The sequence below is a fragment of the Corvus moneduloides genome, chromosome Z, assembly GCF_009650955.1.
Source record: "Corvus moneduloides isolate bCorMon1 chromosome Z, bCorMon1.pri, whole genome shotgun sequence".
Classification (NCBI taxonomy): Eukaryota; Metazoa; Chordata; class Aves; order Passeriformes; family Corvidae; genus Corvus; species Corvus moneduloides.
Window position 1 is genome coordinate 8,001,940 of NC_045511.1, and position 23,784 is coordinate 8,025,723.

The 23,784-nt window shown below is 39.5% G+C and overlaps 1 protein-coding gene across 4 annotated transcripts in view; it reads left to right on the forward strand.

Annotated features, from left to right (window-relative positions):
* The window catches only part of ARL15 (ADP ribosylation factor like GTPase 15), a 251,818-nt gene that overhangs the window by 226,787 nt on the left and 1,247 nt on the right, over positions 1-23,784 (forward strand). For 3 of the 4 annotated variants that reach the window (XM_032095495.1, XM_032095494.1, XM_032095493.1), the window contains one exon: positions 280-4,426. The exons of the other annotated variant lie outside the window; for it this stretch is intronic. In XM_032095495.1, the coding sequence (XP_031951386.1) occupies positions 280-432 (153 nt within the window). In that variant the 3' untranslated portion in view covers positions 433-4,426. Of the gene's footprint in view, positions 1-279; positions 4,427-23,784 lie in introns of those variants that run through there. 4 annotated transcript variants of the gene reach the window in all.

Genomic DNA, 23,784 nt, shown 5'->3' on the forward strand with positions numbered 1-23,784 from the left:
GCTTTGCTCTTTGCCTCAAGTCAGTACAATTCTTCCTCAGACCTCCCATGCTGTTAAATGTATGGGTAGAATGGTAGCTTCTAAGGAGGTCGCTCACCCCTAAAGAAACACTTTCAGGTTGTGTCATATAACCTGTATTATAAGAGCAGCTGTGGGTAAGATTCTAAAAATGAATATCCTGATTTTTTTACATGTTTTTGTTTGGTTTGGTTTTTTAGATGTGAGACAGAGAATTGTCATAATATAATACATCAGTCTCTTTTTTTTTTTTCTTAATAGATAAAAAAATATTTTGAACTTGAGCCACTTGCACGTGGAAAGCGCTGGATTCTTAAACCCTGCTCCTTGGATGATATGGAGGCAGTAAAAGACAGCTTCTCCCTTCTAATAAACTTGCTAGAAGAGAGAGACTTCGAACCTTCAAGAATGTGAAAGCCAAGAGAAAGAAGTGGTTCCCACACATCACTGTACCTGCTCACTCTATCACAGCTTAATTGTGGTGTGGTATCAAGGCTGAGCTGTGATATGTTGTTCATACAGAGTTAATGCAGAATGTCGTTTCATTAAAATAAATGTTCTGTGAATCAGGTACACAACTATTTCCAGTAAAGTTGTCTACACTACTGAAGTAGGAAGTTCCTCTTTGTTTACCACTATTTCTGCACGCTGCATGTTGCTTTCTTGCATCGCGATCATCCTTGGTAGAAAATGTTACACGCACAAAAGTAACGTAGTCTGTAAAGGAGGAATTCCACGTATTATCTTGGATTTTAAAAAATAACTAATGTCTAAAGAATTTGTGAGTCTAATTTAGCTTGCTTATTGACCTCACATTATGGAAAAGCACAGCCACTGAGAACCTTAATAGGATACCTAAAAGGCAGGCAGTTTCATGTTAATGCAAAGGTTATTCCTGAAGTTTTACTAAGTGAAAACACAGAGTACAAGTTAGTTGAGTCCTCTTCTAAAGTCACTGCATAACCCTGCCAGAGGCAGTATGGTATTTTGCTGGAAGTTTACTGAAAAGTAAATTAATAAATAGATGTACACAGATAACAGTACTTGGGGGAAATAGCTTACATAAACAGGTGATCTAAGTAAAAAGGCTTTTAGAAGTATAGGAAAGATTTTAGAAATATACAGCAGTTGGATAAAGTAATAAATTTCATTGAAAGTTGTTTTCCGTAAGAAAAGCAGAGCAAATATCTGTTAGTTCATCTGCGGAGGCTTTATTACTAGTTAGAAGTGTAAGTGATTTTAAGTAAGGATTGCTTCCTCTATCACTCATTCATAGACTACTACTGTTATTGTAACATTGCCAAGGCATCTATCCCATAATTAAGGGTCTTCCAGTGTTTGTACTACAAGCTTGTCTTTTCAAGGGGATTATATCTTGTTCTTTCAAACTTCCTGTGGGCTAAGTGTTACTTAGAAGACAAAAAAGTAGTCGTTGGAAACAACATTTGCAATACATTTAGAAAAAGTCTATTTGGTTCAAGTAACACAGTCCACATTTCCTGTTTCCGTATTTTCCCCATTGTAGATTTGCAGTATTTTGGCTGCCTTTTGTTGATTTTTATAAACCTTATAAACTGATTTGGTCCATTAAAGAAACGTGCCAGGCCACTGGTTCACCAAGTCAGTAACAACAGGGTATGTGCAGATCAGTCACTGGACTGGTGCACGCCTTGAATGCTGTGCCTTGCGCATTCAGCAACGCTTGTGCATGAGTGTCTGCAAACACAAACTCAAGTGAGGTGTCATTAGTTCTTCATGGACTCTGCTTCTGTCTTGAAACACACAATGCCTTGTTTTCAGGGCTTTAAGCAACATATCTTTCCACTCTGAGCATTTATCTTCTGTTTGAAGTTTATTGTAGTTTCTCACTAGTTTATTTGGGGATAAGAAAATAGCGAATATCAGCTTTTAAAGGCTTATAAAAGCCATTTCTCTATTACTTGTAATTTTACTCTCTGTTAAGCAAAATGTTTCTCATAGGTATTTTAGTTTACTTTTCAACTTCCATTAATTTCTTGCATTGCTCCCACTGTTTTAACTGCTTCCTGTTATCGGAAAGAAGCTGGGAAAACTTGTAAACTCCTTGTTTCATTTTGAGATGGAATAGGCAAGAAGCCTGAAAGGCATGTCCTTGCTTTGTTTTATATTCTCCTTCCTGCCAGGTCAATCGTCTCACTTCTAATACTTTTGGAAACAACAAAGAACTGGAATTGTTCATTTTAAAGCACAGAGGAGCCCTGCTTTGATTCAGTTCTCTCAGCACACTTTAGTGGGGACCCAGCTGCCCATCAGTTTTTCTTGTGGGGGCTAAGAAGGTTCCTTTCCCTGGATTTAAAGAGGAACTGGATCTAATTTACATTTCCAAACTCTCTCTTTGCTGACGTGAACTTAAAGACTACAGAGTCCCCAGATTTCTACAAGGTCCCCAAATTTCTGTCCTATTTAGAGATAATGAAAAATGAGTGGTGAGGAGGAGTAGGAGGATTATTTTCCAGAGAAGGCAGACAGTTTGGGGAGACAAAATGAGGAAGCTTTTACTGCTTTTTCATTGGCCATTAGTTAGAAGATGTGAGATGATGTTTTCTTACTGTTTTCCCCCTGCTTTCCTTTAGTTACAGACCAAAATGTACAGGAAATGAAAATAAGCCCAGCTGTATTTCATTCTTGAAACTGTACTTATTTCTACCATCAGTGAGTTTTTCTGGTCCAAAAACTTTAGCAGCTCCAAGTTATGTTTTGGTCATGATCTCCCGGCTATGCACTGTTTGAAGGTGCTACATGACTAACATGGAAAGGCTCAAGAAGTCCATGATAATGTGGTTTTGGAGTATGCCAGTGGCCACGTAGACTAGGACCTTTTGATATTTCATTGTTTTTTCTTTAGGCAAATGTCAACTGCACAGAAGCAGTGATTTTAATTTGCAGAATTATTTTGAGTATGCTTTTTCAGTGATCATTCCTCATCATAGGTTGAAACAATACCTCATAACTGCTGAAGGCTAAGACCAACACTTAACTTTACTTTGAATGTAGTACTTCTGTGGTTTTGTGTTGTAGATGGACTTGATGGATGTGTACCTTTTTAATGTCTATAAACAACTTCACCTTTTTATGAGGGGATAACAATGTTCATAGCAGCTCATGTCACACTTTCTTGTCTATAGTGTTGTTGAGTGCTCTGGCTATGGTAGACTACTTAAGCACCATTCAGTTTTCATTCAAATAACCAATCTCAATTGCTTTGGGTTTTGTTTGTTTGTTTTAATCTTTTCACATGTGTTTGTCATTTAGGTGGAATAAACTTGGGCACTAGGCTCTACTTTCCATGCAAGTTCATTAAGGAGTGAACATTGTCTTTTTAAAAAAGATACTGTGCTTTTATGTTTTTTAGCCATCTGTTAAGTTACTTTGTGTGTGTGTGTATGTATGTGTGCCCACACTGGGCTTCTACTCAGACCTGTGGCTGTCTGCAGTGTCTCAGCCATCAGAATGAAAACATTATCAATCAGTATCCAACAACAGCTGGTTTTGACAACCTTCTGTCTGCTGCCTAATGCTTTACAACTCATCAGTAAGACTTCTTTGTCTACCCACTCTGAGCTGGTAATCTTAACTGCTTCATGTTGTGTCCTGTACTTGTACTTCTGGCACTTGTATGGCTAAAAAGTTAAGTCTTAGTGGGTTTTTATATTCTTTCTTGCTGTATAATGCTCCATGTGTATCTTAGCTTGCCTATTCAAATGTGCTATACAAAAATCTGTGATGTATTATTTCATTTAACTTCTCGCATTTCATTATATTTATAGAAGTTGCAGATTTTTGTACCGTATTACTTAATACAGTTGCCTTTTTGTAATGGCAATTAATTTATATTACAAAAGTTTGTATCTTTACTGTAGTCGTATCAGTTAACTGCCGTATTATCTTGACTTTATACTAAGAATACAGTGTCTATACACAGACGTTGACCCAATCAAGTGGTCAGCTACTGACATGGGGAACTTGTACTGTTTGTGATTTATACATGATTTCCACTATCAAAAAAAAGAAAAAAAAAAAAAGAAAATAAACACCATGTAGAATTGAGTTGGTTAGTTTTTGTTTCTCAAGTAAGTAGCCAGTTTGGGAGCATGGCGTATTACCTTGATTTGGATTCTTCAAGATGAATTATCTACTCATAAGTGAAAACAAATACTACTGTATAATCATTGGTACATCATACATGGTTGCACATTCACATACATACATTTGAAATAGAAACTTCCCAAAACTGCCTGATTTATTTCCACAGCAAGATGTTGTTACGCTGGAAATATATCTGAAAGATATTGCGGGTTTGTTGGTGAAACAGAGATTGGAATAATCCCTACACAATTATTCCATAATATTAAATGGAGGCACATGTTTATGTGACTGGAAGTTCTTTTTAAATAAATGACGTGGTAAAGTACATATGCGGAACAAAAGCTACGGAAGCTGAGCAAAGGAATATATTCTGGGAAAAATAGAAGCTTGGTTCATTGATAACAACTCAATGTTATCCTGTCAAACACTGAGTAGAAGTTGCTCTCACAATGCAAGTTGTAACAGCTGATAGAAGAACACCATGCTGAACCAGACTGAAGTTGCTGATGCAGCTACTGAGGTATGCTTTTTTCATGTCACTGTTTTTAAATCTGCCTCTTAACCAAGACTAGGAATGAAATGAAAGATTTGTAAACTGAGAATTCTTTTTAATTCTTTTGTTTCATACAAATAGGAACTGAAAACCAGCTAATTATGCCTCATTTGATAGCTCTTGAAAGCATTTTCATTAGCTCATTAGCCCTTTGACCTAATAGTTTAAACAAATAAAAACATCTGTTTGTGTCAGCTGTAGGGTTAGTCATCCAGGGCCCAGGTTAACATGAGGATAAGAGGGAGTCCATATCCTACATAAAAACAAAAACCATGCCTTTTTCAGCATCTGTACTTGAAAAGGACACCTGAAATCAAGTAGGGCTGTACTGAATTCTGCTAGGTGAAGAAACCAAAAAAAGATCATTACCTTTCTCAATCCTCTGCCCTCATGAGTGAACTGACTAATTTCATTGTGTGGGTTCGACTGAAGATGAAGTTTAAATAGTTCTGAGACATTTATTCTTAATTCTAGCTGCTTTTATTTATTAGCTGCTAAATTTAAAGCTAATGTTAGCAGCTATATTTAAAGAAGCCAAAGTAGTCTGTATATGTTGCTTGTTCATTCACCGAATTTCATAGGAAAATGTAGTATGTGGTATTCTGGTGGGTTTTAATGGGATATATTCAGGACACCCTTGCTTGTGGAGGGTATGTTTGTGCATCAAACATGTTCAGCACTTCCATTTATAATGTCTTAAAGATGCTTTAGTTTTTTAATCACTGAATCTCTCTAGGAAAGGCAGATATTCAAATGTCAGTATTGGTACTAACAGTAGTCTATGCAACTCCAGTTACCTGTGGCAATAAGCTGGGGGAGAACAGAAGTATTCTAACCTTGTCAGGGTTACAGTAAACCCAACTGAAGTAATCAGCACAAGGTCCACTACTGGTTGGAATGATTACAGAAAAGAGACACTTTTTGCCTGAAAATAGCTTGAATCACATAATATTCTGAGTTGGAAGGAGCTTACAAGGATCCTCAAGTACAACTCCTGGCCAAGCACAGCTCCATCCCTAAGAACAGTACCATGTGCCTGAGTGCATTGTCCGAACACCTCTTGAACTCTGTCAGGCTTGGTGCTGTGACCACTTCCCTGGAGAGCCTGTTCCAGTGCCCAACCATCCTCTGGGTGAAGAACCTTTTCCTGATACCCGACATAAACTTCCCCTGACACAACTTCAGGCTATTCCCTTGACTTCTGTTGGTGGTCACAGAGAAGTACCTGCCCCTCCTCTTCCCCTCACAAGGAAGTTTTGACTGCGATAAATCTCCCCTCAGTCTCCTCCAAGCTGGCTTTGGTAAAGACCATATTTTTAATGAAAAGCTGTTGTACAGTTAGTTTCTAAGCACAGAAACATTTCCTCACACATGAAAAAACTGTACATATATTTGAAAACCTGCCTACTTAATAAGAAGCAAAAGGCATGAATTGTACCTAAAACTGACAAAACCAGCCACCACAGTACTTTTTTTTCACCTGTCACCTTGCAACAGTGAAATGCTGTTGTTCATTTTTATTACTATGCCATGTAACTATAATTTATTGCATTTCAGTATGCACTAGAAAGTATTTGCATGTAATAAGTAAAAGAAGACAAAAAATCCTTTTGTAGTTTGGCAACTTCCATGTATGAAGAGCTGCCGTCTTTCAAAGGAAGCACTGAACACTGGAGTACAGGAGCCTTATGTTATAACTTTGTTATAAAACACTGCCAGCTGAAATGCTAAATCATTGAAATCTCAAACAAAAGGTCTAGTGCTGTTCAAATGCATAATCCCAGAAATGGTATGCAGGAGAGAGGAAATCATGACTTGCATATGAATGTTGCAAAACCAAAACAAGTTTAATGGCCAATCACACTGCAAAGTGTTTGGTGTTTTCACAATGTGACAGTCTTGAATTAGGAAGGTTGATAGATATTTCAGGATCAAAAGGGCATTATGTAAAAAAATGTAAAAAGTCTAATTTTATGGTAGGTTACATTTTGGGCTTGTCAACTTCAACATACTCCTTTTAAAACAATAATTCCTGCTGTGCATTAAAAGTTGACGCTTTAAAAATCTCTTCTATAGAAATGAATCCATTTTATGTTCAGTTAACATACACTAAAATAGCATTTTTTGTCTTGTGTCACTTTCTCATTTATTTTAAAGCATATATCCTAGCTTTCCTCAGAGAAATTTATACCCAAATTGCAGTATTATTGTAACTTTCGAAGACCCTATTTCTACCAGTACGAAGTTTTAATCCTTGTGGAAACAAATACATTTTTGCAAAACTAAGTCAGAATTATTTTATTCTAGCATTCCCATGTCTGGTATTTTTGTAGGACATAGAGATTCAAGATGTGAATCAGATTGTACTATTTAAAATTAACACTGATTAACTGCAGTATCTGGAAAAGTTTTTTTTTTGTTTAACATTGGAATGAAAAATGCAATCTCATCATTTTCTCAATATTTATCTTGATGCAGAGAAGAAATTAGCACTCATTTTCAGTAATATGAGTTATAACAGCATTAGTCCATTTTTAATAAATTGCTTTGTTTGCCAGCTAGATGTAATTCTCTCTGGTTTACACATGGATGTCAGAATTGAAAGACTTCCTTCAAGTATTTGAAACTAAGATTGATTTTTAAAAATGCTAATTGCCTTGTCTAAAATATTTTTTACATGATTTGCAAGAGTGTGATTGATGCAGGAAAGTTCACTTTTGCCTTTATTATATAGAGCATGACCTTTTGGTTACAGTAAATACAGTACTGCAAGTCTGTGAAAGTCATCACATATACTAAAGGTATTGAGACCATTTACCTCACATTCCTTCCTATTAGCTTCCACAATTAACATGATCCACAGCTGAAAAAATAATTGTTTGTCAGTGATTAATGACGTGAAATCGTCAATCACTGAACTTGACAGTATTGTTTTAAAAAGATACTGCAAACAAATGTTTACCTGAAGATAGTAGTATGTTACTGAGGCTTTTTTCCTCAGGGTTCTCTCATTTCATTCACATAACAAGCTGATTTTAGTGCTCACTCATAGACTAAAGGGAGCTTCTTTTCCTTTTTCTTTTCTTTTTTTTTTTCTTTTTTTTCTTTCTTTTTTCCTGGTGCATTAAGAGTACCAAACACCCATACACCAACGTCTTTAACAGAACCAGGAGCATTCCTGGTAACCCTCTGAGATCTGAGACAGAACTTCAGCTCTTTGTTTATTTGTTTTCTTTTGTTGGTATGATGTGCAGACCTGAGATTTTGGCTCAGGCCTGTCTCCACTGAGAAGTGCCAGCAATATGGGATTCTACTATTATGGGCTATATAAATACCTTGCCTATTTTTAGCACTCGCTTTTGATCTCTGAAGCATTTAGTATCAAATGTGGTGGTTTCATATGTACATATGAATATCTACATATCTCATATGTAGATATATTGGTGACATAGACATTAAAGAAATGCATACAGTGTTTGTAGATTAGAAATATCTTGTTTTCTAGGTTCTCAATAATAAGGACAGATCTTCCATGAAACTGCTGTGGGATGATAAATCTTGTTCTGCGTGCTTTTTTCTGAATCTGAGAGATTCAGAAAGCAGTTTTGCTTTTAGGTTTTGGCTCAAAACAAATTAAACAGAAACTGTTCTTTCTTTCAAGTTTGGTACTTTATACTACCTGGATACCAGTGATTAGGATGTTCTCAAGCACTTTGTCTGTGTGAACCGTTTTGCATCTAACCTGATTAAGGCCTGAGGAGGTGTTCACTACTAGTCAGTGTTTCCAGTTAGTGACTGGATCCTTTTAATTTCTGCCTGCATATAGAATTTTAAAACCCCTTGATATTCACACCTGTTTGCACATCTCTCTCCCGTGTCATGCAAGTGTGCCCTTGGAGTGGTTGTTAATACCGGTCTGGAATTCCCCTGGCACCCAAGGACCAGTTAATTCATAGTTGTGTCCAGATGAGACACAGTATTGTGTTCTTTCTCCATCAGAATATGCATGAAGGCCCATTTTCTCACCATCTTTTGTGCTTCCATGTCTGGTTATTTTGGGTGGGAACTCTGGTTCATGCAGTAATTGATCTTTGATGGTGGGTTTATCTTTTATCAAAGCAGAGACTATTACAGGGGGATAGTTCTGAGACTCTTTTATGATCAAAATTACAGGTTACAATGCAAGTAACTAGAAAATGTAATTGTTAGTAGATGGCTTTGAGTATAACTAAAAGCCAAGGTCAACTGTGCCTTGCTCCAGCTGACTATGCTGAAAGTTGATTCTCATTTACTAATGTCAGAATCAAACCAGAAAAAGTTGCCAAAAATAGATAATGTCTGGTTCAGCATGAGGCATGCAGAAGGTGACCCCAGTGAGATGTGGCCCACCATTCTGAATGGACTGAGATGTCCGGCACTGAGGCCTCCTTAGGGATGGCCATTTGCCCGAGCCTGTGACCTATTAGCCATAGAGATTTGTTTGCCACAGAGCTGAGGGGAGACACGAGTTTGAGGAGGCCTCAATAGCGGCCCTGCCTCACCAGGTGATGCCACCCCATGTCCTCCTCCAGAGCCGGGTGCTGATGACCCACAGTCGCTGCTCCGGCAGAGCTGCTGCTTGCCAGCAGTGCCTCTACCACAGGAACCCTGACTGGCTTGTCAGGAACAGTGTGGAGTTTACAGCCATGCACCAGCCATGCCTGCCTCACTGAGACAAGCAGTTTTCGAGGTGAGGAAAGAAATACTGAAATGGGAAAATCACTGCTGGTGGCATGCCTTCACACCTGTCATGCTGTATTACAGTCTCAGTCTTTGATTATTGGTCCCATAAAGGTGTCGTTTTCTTCATGTTATTAAAGCAATTACAGTTATTATACTTAATTTGTCCTTTCCGAAGGGAGCAAGAATAAATGAGGGAGAATTTGCATACAAATTGAGCCTGATGTGGGGGGAAATTGCAGCAGGTGGTGAGACTCTGAGATGTTATACAGGAGTATGGCCAGAGCTGCCCTCCTCCACAGCCCTTTGCTGGTGACCCTTTGAGGAATGTCTCACAACTGTCTGGTGGATTCATTTGAATGAGGGACAGTTTGGCTCACTGTCATCCTGGGCAGATCAAAGCCTGTGCCTTGACCGGCTGCATGGACAGAAAAGGCATGTGAAAGGCCTCCCCTCCCCCGGGCCAGTCCTTTTCCTTGGCACTGCTCAACCCTCCCCACCATTTCTCTCATGCCCCATTCCCATCCATCCTGTCACAGGCTACCATGAATCACTACCATAAATAAAAAAGATGCTAATTTTTGGACTGCAACTCTATGAACTTCTTCAGAAAGCATTTTCTGCTGTAATCTGTTCCATCAGAAACCTGTTTTTTCTCTTCATCTACATCTGTTGCTCAGTACTAATCCTCATATTACGCCCTCTCAAGCATTCCCCTTGCATACAAGGTTCTCAAAAGCAAACAGTTTCAAATATGTTTCTGCATTCTTAGCAAAAACAAACAAACTAATAAATAAACGTAGTTGTCAGGGTGTTCAAATAACATACAATGTGTTTTTATTTAATGCAAAGAGATACAAGAAAAAAGACATGTTGACCTCTCTCCAGTAAATTTTCTCAAGAACATTGCAAAATACATGTAAACTCCCTTGGCCTATTCAACCTTTCCAGATGCATCACTCTCCTGGGTAGTTAGACAGATGTAGAGTCAAGTGGGAGTGCAGATAAGCATGTTGGATACCACCACTGTACTGACATATGTAGACCTCCATACGGTAAGGTAAATGCCATCATTTTTTCCCCCATTTTAAAGTTTCCTATGAGGAAACTTTAACCTTATCTGTGGTTACAGAACAAAGGAAAAATCTTGTCTACATGCGTTTTACAAAATATCTCTTTCATGTAATCATTTATGGGCTGTGATAGCTGGAATACATAAAATGTTTCAGTATTTATTTCTCCTTCAGAATCGCTCGGATTTTTCTTCACCTGTTAAAATGACTTGCTTCTATTGAGCAGTGTCTGTTCTGCATGTCTCTATTCTGTGGTTACTTTAAGGCTACAGTATATCAGATTCAGTTTCTTGAACAAAAAGTTATAGAAAATTGAGAGAGAAAAACATTACCAAAGTAACTCAATTAAAGAGTCCTGTAGGAAAGATCCTTGTGTATGCTCAAAATGCACTCAGACAAATGTGTTGAAAAACAATAAAAAATATTACACTGATGTTTCAGAGGATGTAAATGTGAGATTCTGTTACCAGAACTACTTTAGTGTCAGATATACATACCTATAATTAACTTTATTTTGAAATTTTTTCATCTATCCTCATTTCTCTATCTGTCTTTTTAACACAACTTTTCAAACAGCACATGGTCTGGTTTTGATGCCCAGTAAAATTCCCTGTCGTCCTTCAGTTATGCCAAATGTCAAAATTAGGTCATGACTGGCCCACCTTCATGCTAAAGCAGTTTATCAACCCTTTTATGGGGATTTGCAGCTCCCTATAGTGCTGGTGGTCTCACAAACCTTTGGGATTATACCTTTTTCCCTCCATCAGTGAATTCTCTGTATATCTGCAGCATTTACACAGCATGGAAAGAGTGTCCAGTGGATGAAAAGTCTTCAATGAATGGAAAGACAGAACAAAAATATTTTGAGCAAGAGAGCATTTCCTTAGCAGAGAATGAGTGCATGTTGAATTTGGCAAATCTATGTAACCTGTCTAGAGGGGATGATGAGAATCACCCTCCCTCATGTCGGACAAATGTAGTTCCGAAACAGAGGCTTAGTTTCTTGATCCATCACCTTCAAAACAGCCCCCTAATCCTTGGTCATGGTATCATGGATGTGGGTCTTGAGGGATCAGGTAGAAGAGGCACATTTTTTTCTCTCTGACTGGCCGGGTCACTCTGCTTGCCTTTTTTCTGCAGGACAGACAGGCTTGCTTTATTTTTTTCCATCTCAAGGTCATTGTGCAGTTCTCTGAATAGGTAGGTCTGGTGCCTGCCCAGAAACCGACTGGTTTCAGAACACTGGTCCTCACCTTACCTATTCAGCTAAAAGCCTAAGCTTTTATTCATTTGCTGCTTAATTTCTTGATCTCCAAGATCCTGAAAAAGGCCCCAACATCCAAAGGATGTGTTACCTCCTTCTTGTACAGCCATAGTAACTATGAGGCCTGGGAATGCCTTGAGCAGTGACTTGGCTACAGACAACATCTTCTCTGTGGAAGGCGGTGTCTGTGGCACAGTTCAGCACAAAGGCTGCCTAACAGCACAACTTAGCTTCCTTAACAACATGGCACAATGCCGTAGCCCTGCTCAGACCATTGTCAGACAACATCTCAAAATCATTCTGGGAAATATTTTCTTAATTGACTGGTTATCTCAGATTCCCTCTCCCCCTTTCAAGTAATTAAAATCTTGCTGGGAGAAAGGGCAGTTTTTAGAATTTGACATACAACTTGGTGTGGAGAGTATTAAGGATGTGGTGCTGTCTTTCAAGGATGCCAGTTTTGTCTGGAGCCTCCCACAGAACCTCCATTGTCTGTTTGATATGAGCTGAGACCTGTTGTGCTGCTGACATTCAGACCATCTTCACATGAACAATTGTGTAGAGGTGTAGGTAATAGTTTTAAGCATGCATATTTGCAGGCAGCAACTGCCGCATGACCTGCAGCTATCTTGCTATCCAGACAGAACAACAGTTAAAACGGATGAAGTTGTGTCAATATTTCCCCATTTTTATCTAGGTTTCATGGAGTGCCTTTGAATGTCTGTCTGGGCAGTACTATCTGTTAGCTCTCTAGGGAAGATGTTTTGTCTGATATAATGATCTATTTCTACCAATTCTCCTTCTCACATCAATATTTAATCAGTGCCGTAGTCTTGTGTTGTTGGAACATCCTGACTTAGCATCATTATTCTACTATGGCTCTGTCTCCTTTGTTATTCAAATAGCTTTACAAGCCCACAGCATTAAGCCTCACTCTGTTCTTTACAAAAGTGAGGACTTTTTTTCTTCCATTTGGCAGGGAGGGAGATCAAATGCAGAATGATTTTGACCTAAAGATCATCTGAACTCTGAAGCAGTGCTGGTGCTTGAGCATAGGCTCTCACTGCAGTGCTTTCCCTATGCAACTAAGGCCTCCCACAGATGAGACCAGCAAAGCAAGTTTGTAATCCTTTCATGTTAAGCTTCCCAATGCACTTTCACTTTGGTAACTCAATGAAATTTGTCTCGTAACAAGGGGCTTGATTTCACTAATCACAACTAGCATGCAGTCCTCTTGTACCTTGCAAACAGTTATGATTCTTTTCTGCAGCTGTTCTGCAGGGGAGACAAGGTTGTGTCCCCAGCATGGCTTGGGTTTTAGTTTTTTTAGAGAGTCCTTTGGGATAAAAGCTATGTTTTGCATTGCAGTACTAGAGTTTTAGATAGGCAATGTGTACAATGGTGTAATTTCACCTGGTACAGGCCTTGTATACTTATATCTTGGGTCACATTAAGAAGATGATTGAATGATGGTTTTCATGAAAGACTAATTTTAAGGAGTCTTTTGTCTAAGCATTTCATAGATTTATCTTTTTATGTGGTCTGTACAAGAAAGGATCTGTTGGATGTAGTTAATTTCTTTCAGCTGTAGCTAGACATTCACATATATCTTTTAAACCGTGTGAAGTTAAACCCAGTTAGCCATAAAGAAAGGATATCTGTTCAGAGTCTGGAATCTGTTCTATTGCCTATTTCAAACCCTCACTGTTGGATTGTTGGACAGTCCATGTTGTTATTTAAACGTGTTGTTTGGTTTTTGCTATAATTCAAATCATCAGTTTCTAATTTTGAAGCGAAGTTCAAACTGATTCTATTTAAACTGAGTTGTGCCATGTGGCTACTTCAGCCTCAAATATTTTTAACTATGTTAAATAATTATAGTTTTATTGGAAAAATAGGGAAAGAAATTAAAAATTTTCTTTAAACTGAAGTTATTTGTGATTAAGTAACTTCTTTTCAAATGAAAATACACTTGTAAATTAGAAGTGTCATGATATTACATCTTTTCTGAACATGATATATCCATCTGTACAGTTATCCCTGACTCACCAGAGCTGAATGGCAATTTAACACTGTTCAACAGTGAGTCACTAGTGCTACTTCTTGCAACCCATACTTGGTTTTACAATAGGTCTGTTCCTACCTACTGCTCTTAATGATCTGTATTGCAGCAGATGCTTGTTTTAGGTACCTGTGGAGAGAGTATATGCCTTTTTTCTTTCTGGTTTCCCTCTGGAGTTGTTTTCTCCGTACTACTTCATACCAGATTAAGTTCCGTCCATCTTATTTCCACTAATGCTTTCCAATGAAATGCTTTGGGATGACTAATACCCAGGTGAACCTGCAGTCTCCCTCTGGTTTCTTTGGTGTGAGTTTATGAGGAGAAGTTTATTTCTGCCCTTGTTCCTCATCTTCAGCCCCTGGTGTTAGCACCAGTGTCACAGCCTCAGGTTCCACTGTGGCAATGTAGAGCAGCAGCAGCACTGGGAACCAAAAGTTCCCACTGACCTGTGTATCCCTTTCTCAGAAAAAAACAGTCTAAATAATATACCACACTCCAAACTGGTATAAACTTTCATCTCATTTCACTGTTTTCAAGATAAAATGAACTGGTTACCTGCTTAATTTTAGCTTTCTTGTAAATCTTCTAACAGTCATCAATCTTACACAGCTTGCACATGCCAGGTCAGCAAGCACTGTAACAGAGCCTCACCAAAACGAGATTTGTTTACTGCATATTCTAAACATGTGGCACAATTTTTGTGCTGTATCATTTCAATTTTGTGATGTTATCTTTTCAATTATGAGGTTGCTGTGTCTTCTGTTCATGGAGACAAAAGGAAGAAAGCAAACACATCACAGGCAGTTCCTGGTTTGCAGTATTGAAATAGATGAAACGTTTCACTATCTTGACTGTATCAGTGCACTCAAGCTGGATAAATTAAGAGTCCTCTGACCCTAAATAATGGTTTTTGAAATGCCTTCTTCAATTATATTGAATATGAACCAACTCTATTTTTAAGAGGTTGTATCTAGTATGTCTATATTCAGTCCTGTTTCTTTCCCCACATCCCCCCCCTGCCTTTCCTTGTTAATTCATTTATACAGGGTTTCTTTCTGCTCAATTTGCATTCAAATGGCTGTCAGGGGAATTTATGGAAATAATATAAGTGCTTTTATCATTGTGTATTTAGTCACATGTGCTAATTTTCAAAAGATGAATTTGTCTAGCATCTTAGCAAAAGAAAGAGTAAGAGTCAAGCACCAGCCTTTACATGGCTACAAAGCTGTGAACTCCCAGACCAGCATCCCAATTAAAAATTTTTTGGCTCAGCTGATATATCTTTGTCTGTTGTTTTATATGGCCCATCTTACCCGTTTTCTGGCAGATATTTTCTGCTTCTCCTGCCTTCTTTGCAAAGGAGGTAACAAAAACTACCCATCTCTAGATCACACTGGAATCTCTTTCTTCTTTGTCTTTAGCAGTGAAACACAGGTTTACTGAGTTTTGGAAATTTCACCTTTGTGTGCTCTTTCTTTTCCTTAATTGGTATTAGAGCAATAGTGGGGCACATCTCCTTCTCACAGTTAGCAGCATCTCTGCAAAGGCCGCCATGAAACATCAGTGGGTACCTGTGTGGATTGATTCTCTGAAAGCTGAGTCTGCCCCCTCCTTTTCTCAATGTTGCAATCAGAAGATTCCCCAATCCTCAGTGTATTTGGTAACATCTTCAGCAAATTCACAGCCAAGACAAACTTAGTGTTGGCCAAACCTGACATCAATGGCTTATCAAACTGAGCATGTAGTAATAGTGTAGGCAATATGATACTTTTTGGTCTGGCTCATTTAAGACCCAAGTAACTTTACTTATTCTTTTTGGCCCTTAATGACAAATACTTCATCCTCTGGTTTCTTGAAAATTGGAGTAATTAGTACAGAAAAAGACTTCCATCAAGCATGTAAGTTGTTAATGAAAATAGTTGGTGACAGAAGAATGGTAGCTTTCCAGACAAAATGGTAAGAATTTATATTTTAGATCTACTTTTAAGCTGTCTCAGTGGCAGATTTTCAACTTTACTTATACATATCTTCTAGAAGAAAGGGAGAAATTGTGTAAACATGAAAATTACATATTTCAAGCCTTTCAATCTAGTGAGTTCTAGATAAGTTTTGTTAGTCTGCCCTTTTTATTTGAAAAGTATGTAATTTATATAACACCAAAAAAGAGGTCCCGTTCATTATGGGAGTGTGAGTTACTGATTTAATTATGAAATTCCTGAAATGGTGGAGGGTCAAAGGGGGAGTCACAGAAGTTTTCAAATCTGTACCTCAAGAAAAGTAATGTCATGTCCAAGTATATTTAGTGAATGATAATGCAAACCACAGAAAAACATAGAGGAGAGGAGAAAATAAATTCCCTGGCTCAAGATGGGAATATATTGAACGCTTAGAGTCAGAGAAACAATAATTTAGAAGGGAGTGTTTCCCTGGATTCTGCACTACTAATAAATCATTGCTGGTCATGGAATTTTTAGTGGTCCCAACAATGATTACATTTTGCATATGCTGGTCACACTTTGAGCCTACATACTGTCCTTTGTTCTGCTCTCTCCATTTCTAATGCTTCAGGTGCTCTCAGGTGCTGAGGAACAACATTTTTGTACAAAAAGGAAGAAGTGTGAGTCTGTCTTTATACACACACACATATACATATGCCACACCTCAGGTCCAAGGAAAGTATTATTTATGATACAAGTTTTTTTGGAATTGCCATTAGGGATTATTAAAAGATTTTGTAAAATAGGTAGAAATCTTAAAATTTAAATTAAATTCTATTCCTGACCATATTTTCCTTGTAGAGAGGACAAGAAGCAACAAAACCTGCCAGTCTGTCTCAGATGGTGTGAGTATGAGTTACTTACTTAAAATTCTTTGAAGAAATGCAGTTACTAAGGGGAAAGTATCAGACTTTCAATCTATCAGACTTGCAGTATACGATGTCTTCACCTTTAGGAGTTGTGACTCCTTGTGGTGTGAATGCAGGTACAGAATATGCTGTAGTAAACTGGGGGAACAGACTCTGGGGGTGGGTGCTGAGCCATAAATAGCACAAAGCCTGCAAAGTGAGGAAGGAAGGAATGAGTACAGCTCACTCGTTTTTTTCCAGGGAAAGAGTATTTATATATCTTCCAAGCCATTGGAAGAGCATTCACTAATGTATGTATGAAAGGTTGTAAGGATTTTTGGGTCTGAAAGCCCTTAATCCAGAAAGGACAAAAAGTCAAAATACCCAATGCCTATCAGGTCAAGAATAACAGAAGTTACCAAAGATTAATTGGTGAGAAGTTTTAAAAAGATCCCTATGAACACCTGAACACCTGTAAAGGACACAGAGTACTTTCTGGAAGGCAGAGTTGTTCCTCCATCCCTGCAGAGCTGGTGGAAGGACAGCCCAGAGACTGCAGATGAAAATCCTGGCACCAAGCAGTAAGATCCTGCTGAGAGGAACAGTGAACCAGCAGCCAAACCCCAGCAGTGGTGGAGAAAACTTTCTGCAGACTGCAGAAGACTCTGCCAGGTGTGCTGCTACTAGGGAAGCCACTGGGTTGACTGGACCAAAGCCTGGAGGCAAGGTTTGATCTCTTTTTGAAAAACCACCAAAATAAAATGTCAAGACAAATCTACTGCAAAGCTGTGGCTTGCTTAGGTGTCACAGTATTGAAGAACTATTACTGATTTAAGCATTAGCAGAGCAAATCACAAATCAAAGCTGCGATTTAAGTTTATCTTTTAAGCAACTCATTAATGTGAGCTGGCTGAGTGACCTGGAGCTTCTTCAAGGCTGAGGATATGTAGCAACAGAAAGAGCAACAGACCTACTGACAGTGGAAAACAAAAGATGGGGATACTAACAGTGCAGGACAATGTCTGTTTCCAAGCAGAATTGGCTAGGTGCAAATCTATAAAGACTTGTGAGGGGGACAGGAAGTGAACTTTTAAGTTACAGATGTGTGAGTATAGAGCAATTTCTGTGCCTTTGAGTGAAATCTCCAGCCTCTAGGTTTCTGCAATACAGATAAAACTGGACTGAAGATTACACCAGCCCACAATCATGATGTTCGTACCACTTCTCTGGTCATGTACAACAGCAACCAGGTCCTATACTAGGATCCAAATTTGTTACAAATGCCTGCCTGATATGTTTAGTTGAAATAACTAAAAAAAAAATTGCCTAGATGAAGGTCAAAATGCTTTTCTTTTTAGAAGAAAACCTCAGCTAGACACCAACTAATAAAGCCAAGTGGAAGATAATAACATATTTGGGCATCTCAGTGTTAACTTTCTCCCTTGACAACACCCATTTCAGAAATATTGAGCTATTTACTGTCTCTGAAACATCTGGACTTTCTACTTACTTCATAAGTCTCTAACAGAAAATATCTGCACATCATCCATCAATCCACAGCCACATTCTTTTCTCACCCAATCATGATTAGATTCTTTGTGAGGTTTTAGGGATTTTTTTCCTAATTCTTTTCTCCCAGTTTTTCTTGGACATGCCTGTATTATTAATGGGCTCTATATATGCTCACTTTGAGCCATCAGAAATTAAACTAGTGGACTTCAGTAGTTGTTATATAAGCCGGAGAAATGCGGAATTTTGGGGACCTGGCCTCTTTCCTTAGCCACAACTGTCCCATTCTGGCAAAACTGAGACAGACCTCAATCACTGCTAGGAGAAAGTCTACTTCTGTTAAGATGTGGACAGCAGTGGTGCAGTGTTTTATCCAAGATAATTTTTTTTGTAGGAACATCCAGGTGAGTAGCATTATTGCTAGGACTGTCCTGCTCTAAGTGAACAGAAACACCTAAACACCTTCTGTAAAGAAGTAGTGAGGTGCTTTCTCCACACTAAACTGTTACTTCATGAAAGAAGAGCTGTGTGGCCTCTCTGGGAGTCCCTCTCAAAGAACTCTGCCCATAGTGTAAGCAGTCAGTGCTTACCCGAGCTACCTCTGTTGCGATATTAAAGAGTAATTGCATATCCTATTGTGGAAGTGCCGTTTTCCTTCCACTTTAAAAGTCATGGGTGGGGAATCTGCCCCATCCACACAGGCTGGCACTGGGGGAAGGTTTCTTACAGAAAGGGGAGGACAGCCTGCCACCAGTGACTTTAATCAGAGGCCAAGTCCCCCTGGCCAGCACATGTTCCTCCACAGTTTACACTGCTGAGTGCTTTGCCTTTCTCCTTCTCATTTGCACCAGTGTCCTTTTTCCACGTTGCTTTTCAGCCATATGAGTCCCCTGACCCAGCTCAGTGTGCAATTGCATGTGTGCAATCAGTGCAAGATACTTGTAAAATTAGTTAGCTGTAAAACTGCTGAGCTGAGACCAGCAGGGAAGTCAGGAATCTGGCCCGAGCCCATCTGGGGCTGCCATGGCAGAGTTCCTCGTCCGTGAGCAGCTTTCCGAGGCGGCCAGTTCACTGCCAGGTAATGAGAGGAGCCAGCTGATAGTGGAGCCTTGTGTGGGGATTGTTCCATCTGTCAGGCTGCCAGGGGATACACAACAATTGCAAACTCCACTGCTCCTCCCTGCCACGAAGATTAGGGGAGTTAGTCATGTGGAACTATGATACTGATAGAAGAGATGATAACAATGCACAAACATTGGACTGGTGTAAATATTAAGGAGAGAAAGGATGGTTCAAGGCTGTGTGTAATTAAGAATAATGGCTTGAAGAAAAAACATCTTTTTATATATGTTACTATTTTTATATGACCTCTGTCTGGAACTCAGAAAATAAAACTGAGGAGGAATCACAATCTTCTCAAGGAATATTACAAAGTGAGACCTCGCTCTTGAAAATAAATCAGCATGTCAGACTTAAATTTATTAATTTATTTTGTATGAATACCAGATTAATCAAGAAAAAACAGTTCAAAGAGCAGATCCTGCTTTCTGATCAGCCTGTGAAATAGTCTTGTAGAGGGAAATTGAGACATGTTTTTTAGGGTCAAAAACCCACCCACTATCAGTAATAATCTTGTTAATAAAAGTGGTATGAAACAGATTATGCCTGACAAAAGGAGTGAAGAAAGTATGTAAGATGATTTTATTTTCTCTTCTGATCAATTTTTCTACTAGGCGTAAAAATCATCAGAAAAACACTGGCAAAAATATCTGGACAAAATAGCTTTTTATCAAACAATTAATCAAAGGTACCCTCTAAAATCCCACACCATGGAAAGGGAAGATGGCAGCTCCTCTGTCCCCAGGCTGGAAGGTAAGAACTTCCCCTGTCCATGTGACGAGTAAAGAAGAGGGGAGGCATGGTGAGCTGGGAAGGGCAGAGGTGTCCCAGGTGCTGCTGCCAAGCCCCAGTCAAACATCCAGCAGTTCTTTGTCCATCGTGCAGCACTCACCATCCCAAAGGCAGACCAGCATTTTAACCAGACATTTGCTTTGGCACCAGATGCTTGGCATGAGGGACTGCCCATGAAATCCAAGCATTGGCTGCTTCACACACAGGGTAACTCTAGAAGAGGCGGAAAAAGGAGATAGAGGATGCAGGTGGGGGAAGAGGGTGTGGAAAAGAGCAGAAGAGAGTGGTGAGGAGAGGAGCAAGAAAGGAAAGATAGGAGGGCATCAAGAGCAGGGGAAGCACATCAGCGAGACAAGTGCACAAAGCAAAGAATACTTTATACCAAAACCAGACTTCAGGCATATGAGAAACTCCCTCTGTTTTATCCCAGTGCTCATCAGAGCTTTCTGTATTGTGCTGCTGCTCCTCTGTGCCTTTGCCCAGCAAATTCTGTCAAACAGCCAGCCGAGTGTGCACCGTGCCTCTAATACACCAAGGCAGAGCCAGCTGCCCTTCCAGGCTGTGCTGGAAACTTGGGAAAAAGAAAAGAAATTCTGTTCTGTAAGGCCTGGTGCTATTCCAAGTACTTGAGACAGAAGGTAGGTTAATGTAATGGGGATTTAACATTTCACCATCACTAGTCAAAATTATGAGTTTGCCAGAAAAGCCATCACAGACCACCTTTTCAGGCACGGAGAAGTTAGCTGTGATCATATGTTCTGGGAGTTACAAATTTTCTCTGTTTATAAAATAAAAAGTCCTTGTGTGTCTGCTGAAACAGTGGAAGCTGGGGTAGACAAAATATGAGCATCAGTGGTAGGAAGGTATGAGAGCAGGAATAGTGTCTTCTCACAACACCTTTAAGATATTGAATAGTAATGGCAACAGAGATAAACACAGGACTCTAACTTAAGCAACTACCTAAATTAATAAACTCTAGAGGTTGCTGTAAATTTTATTAAAGACTGATATAAACAGCCATGATTTTCACTGTCTTCTGAAACCGGATAACCACAAGCTTTGGCAGATGACCAGAAGAACCAGTCTCATTGGTGTGTATCCCAGAACTGCCTTACTTCTGCTCCTGAGAGATAAAACACCATGAATCATGAAGAAAAGTGAATGAAGCTGATTGTGAAAACTCTGCAATGAGATAAAGAGGCACTTCATCAGGTAGGTAGCTCTAAGATTACTCAGGGACTGAGAAAAGAATACAATATCTTTTCCAAAACTACAAAACTAACAGAAAAGTGTTGAGCAATGGGCCCCTCCCTGCCTCAGATTGAGCATTTTCCAACCAAGGTTTACAAGTGAAAACAGGGAAATGATCCTTCCAAATGTGTGAAGTATCAGGCATTAAGCACAAATCCCATACACTTTGTTCTGTCCTTCATGTCCCCTCAGGTGTGGCTGCAGCTCACATGCTTTCACAGTACACAGTAAGAAGAAAATCTTCATTATAAACCCTGATGTTGATGTCCAGCCTCTCACATGACACTGGTTCCTACTTTGGGGAAGGCACCCTTGAGCAGTGGGAAGCTCTTTTTCCCTCTGGATAAGATAGATAAATGACTTCACAGAACAGCTTAGAAACTGAAGCAGTTGCAGCAGTTTGTCTTAGTAGTCTCTGAAGAAAGAACGAGATCACCCCTGGCTCATTCACCTGATTTGATGTGCATCAGAACATTTCTGTCATACAGATCACAATACACAGTGTGAAATACATGCTGCCTTCACGCTAGCTGCAGAAGGGACAAAGCCTGTTGTTGCAGCATTAACCCAGCAACACTCTAGAAAACTGGACCCAGCACTGGGATTTTTCACTGCATCACATCTTTGCAGTATGGAGGATTTTTGAACCAGTATGCATTGAACCACCACTGCAGATGGCTCCAGCTGCACCATGGGCTGATCAATTAGTAAAATTAATCTAATGTGAAAAAGATATGTAGCTGTAGTAAATACATTTACGTATCTATCTATAAAATATGGATGCAAAGTAAGAGAGGAGAGGAGAAGGAGGTTAATGAATCAAGGATTTTAAAATTAGACAAGATATGATACACTGAGATTTGGTCTCAGTAAAGTGGCCAGCCTAATTAAAGTATCATCCATAATCCATTAGATGACTGGCAATAGTTTATGTGCAGCAACGATTTGTTAAAATAGTTCCATGTATTTCATAGCAAAGAAATTTACAATTTTGTTCAGAGGTAAGAATAAACAAACAACTCTTTAAGTTCTGAAGAAGAACTTAAAAATATATGGTGGAATCCATTGCAATGTCATGTGTGTGACTCCAATGAGAATCTGAAACAATGCCTCCAACTTGTGTGAATTGATCCAATTGATCTTAATCCTGTTCCCTGAGGCCCAGGGCCCCAGTGCTCAGCAAGGCAAAGGCTAGTAATTTGGCTAGTAATTTGGCGTTTCATCAGGGTGCCACCAAATCCAGCATTCCCTCCTGGAATTCCCTATTTTGCTGCTGGCAGTTGCTCAACCTTTTGTTTTCTGTCTTCTGACTTGCCTCTTACCTCCTGTCCTTTCCCTGTGGGGAGGAGGTACTTGAATTACAAGGCGTGCTCCCTCTACTCCTCCATGGAGTTAGGCAGCAGGGGGTGGGAAAGCGACCATTTGAGCGCAGCCAGTGGCCAGGGATCGCCTGCTGGGCCTCAAAAGGGGCAGAGCAGCTACAGGACCTGGGCAAGGGCTCCTGAAACTGGCTGCAGAGCCCTGCTTTCCTGGCACTTATGAGAAAGGAGGTTTAATTTATATTTCCTAAACAACACAATGGGAGCCAAGACCTGGGGTATAGGCTGGGGCCCTTTGAAAGCATGATAGAAAAAATCCCACCCTTAGGAGTTATGGGGGCAGGAGGGTGGTTTTGCAAAAAATCAAGTGTTGCCAAGTCCTGGTTATCTTCTCACTTTGTCTAAATCTTGACAAAAAATATTGTCTCTTAGGACGATTACATGTAGTTTATTTCATTATTTTATTATCTACAGAAATACTTTGCATGTGGAAACCTGTTAATTGTCTCAGAACTCTCTCACAGGTATGGAACCAAGTGATATTTTGTCTTGTGTTGCAAAAACTTAAGGGATGCTTGGTGATGATGCTTTTCAAGCCTTTCTGCTTGAGCGCCCTTCCTACCCTTCCTAAGTTTTTACTCTTCCCCCTGACAGACCCACACTTACCCATCTTAGCCATTACACAAATGGACCACAGCAAGTGTTTTCCCCAAACCCAGCGCCTTCATGCTGCCCCATTCCAGCAGGCTGGATCTCCCACAAGCACTGTCAGCTTGGAAGATGAGATATGTTGCATTAGTGTTGCTTTCTCTCCTGCTGAATGAGGGTCAAATGTGCCCAAACCTTTCCCTCAGCCCTGGTTCCCTTCCAGTGTTTGTGATGTGCCACCTTCTGTCACACAGGGAAAATGAGGCGGCCTAGAGGACACCACTTGGGGTTTTCTCAGCTCCAGGTCCTGTCTGGGACCCTGCAGCCCATCTGTGTTTATGTGATGCTGTGTCTTGGCTCTGACATGCATCTTCAGCTATGACTGCGTCATTCCTCCTACACTTGTAATGCTACCTTTCATTTTTTTTTTATATTAGGGAACAACATTGCCTTGGAACTCCTGGAAAAAGCTAACACATTTTAAACT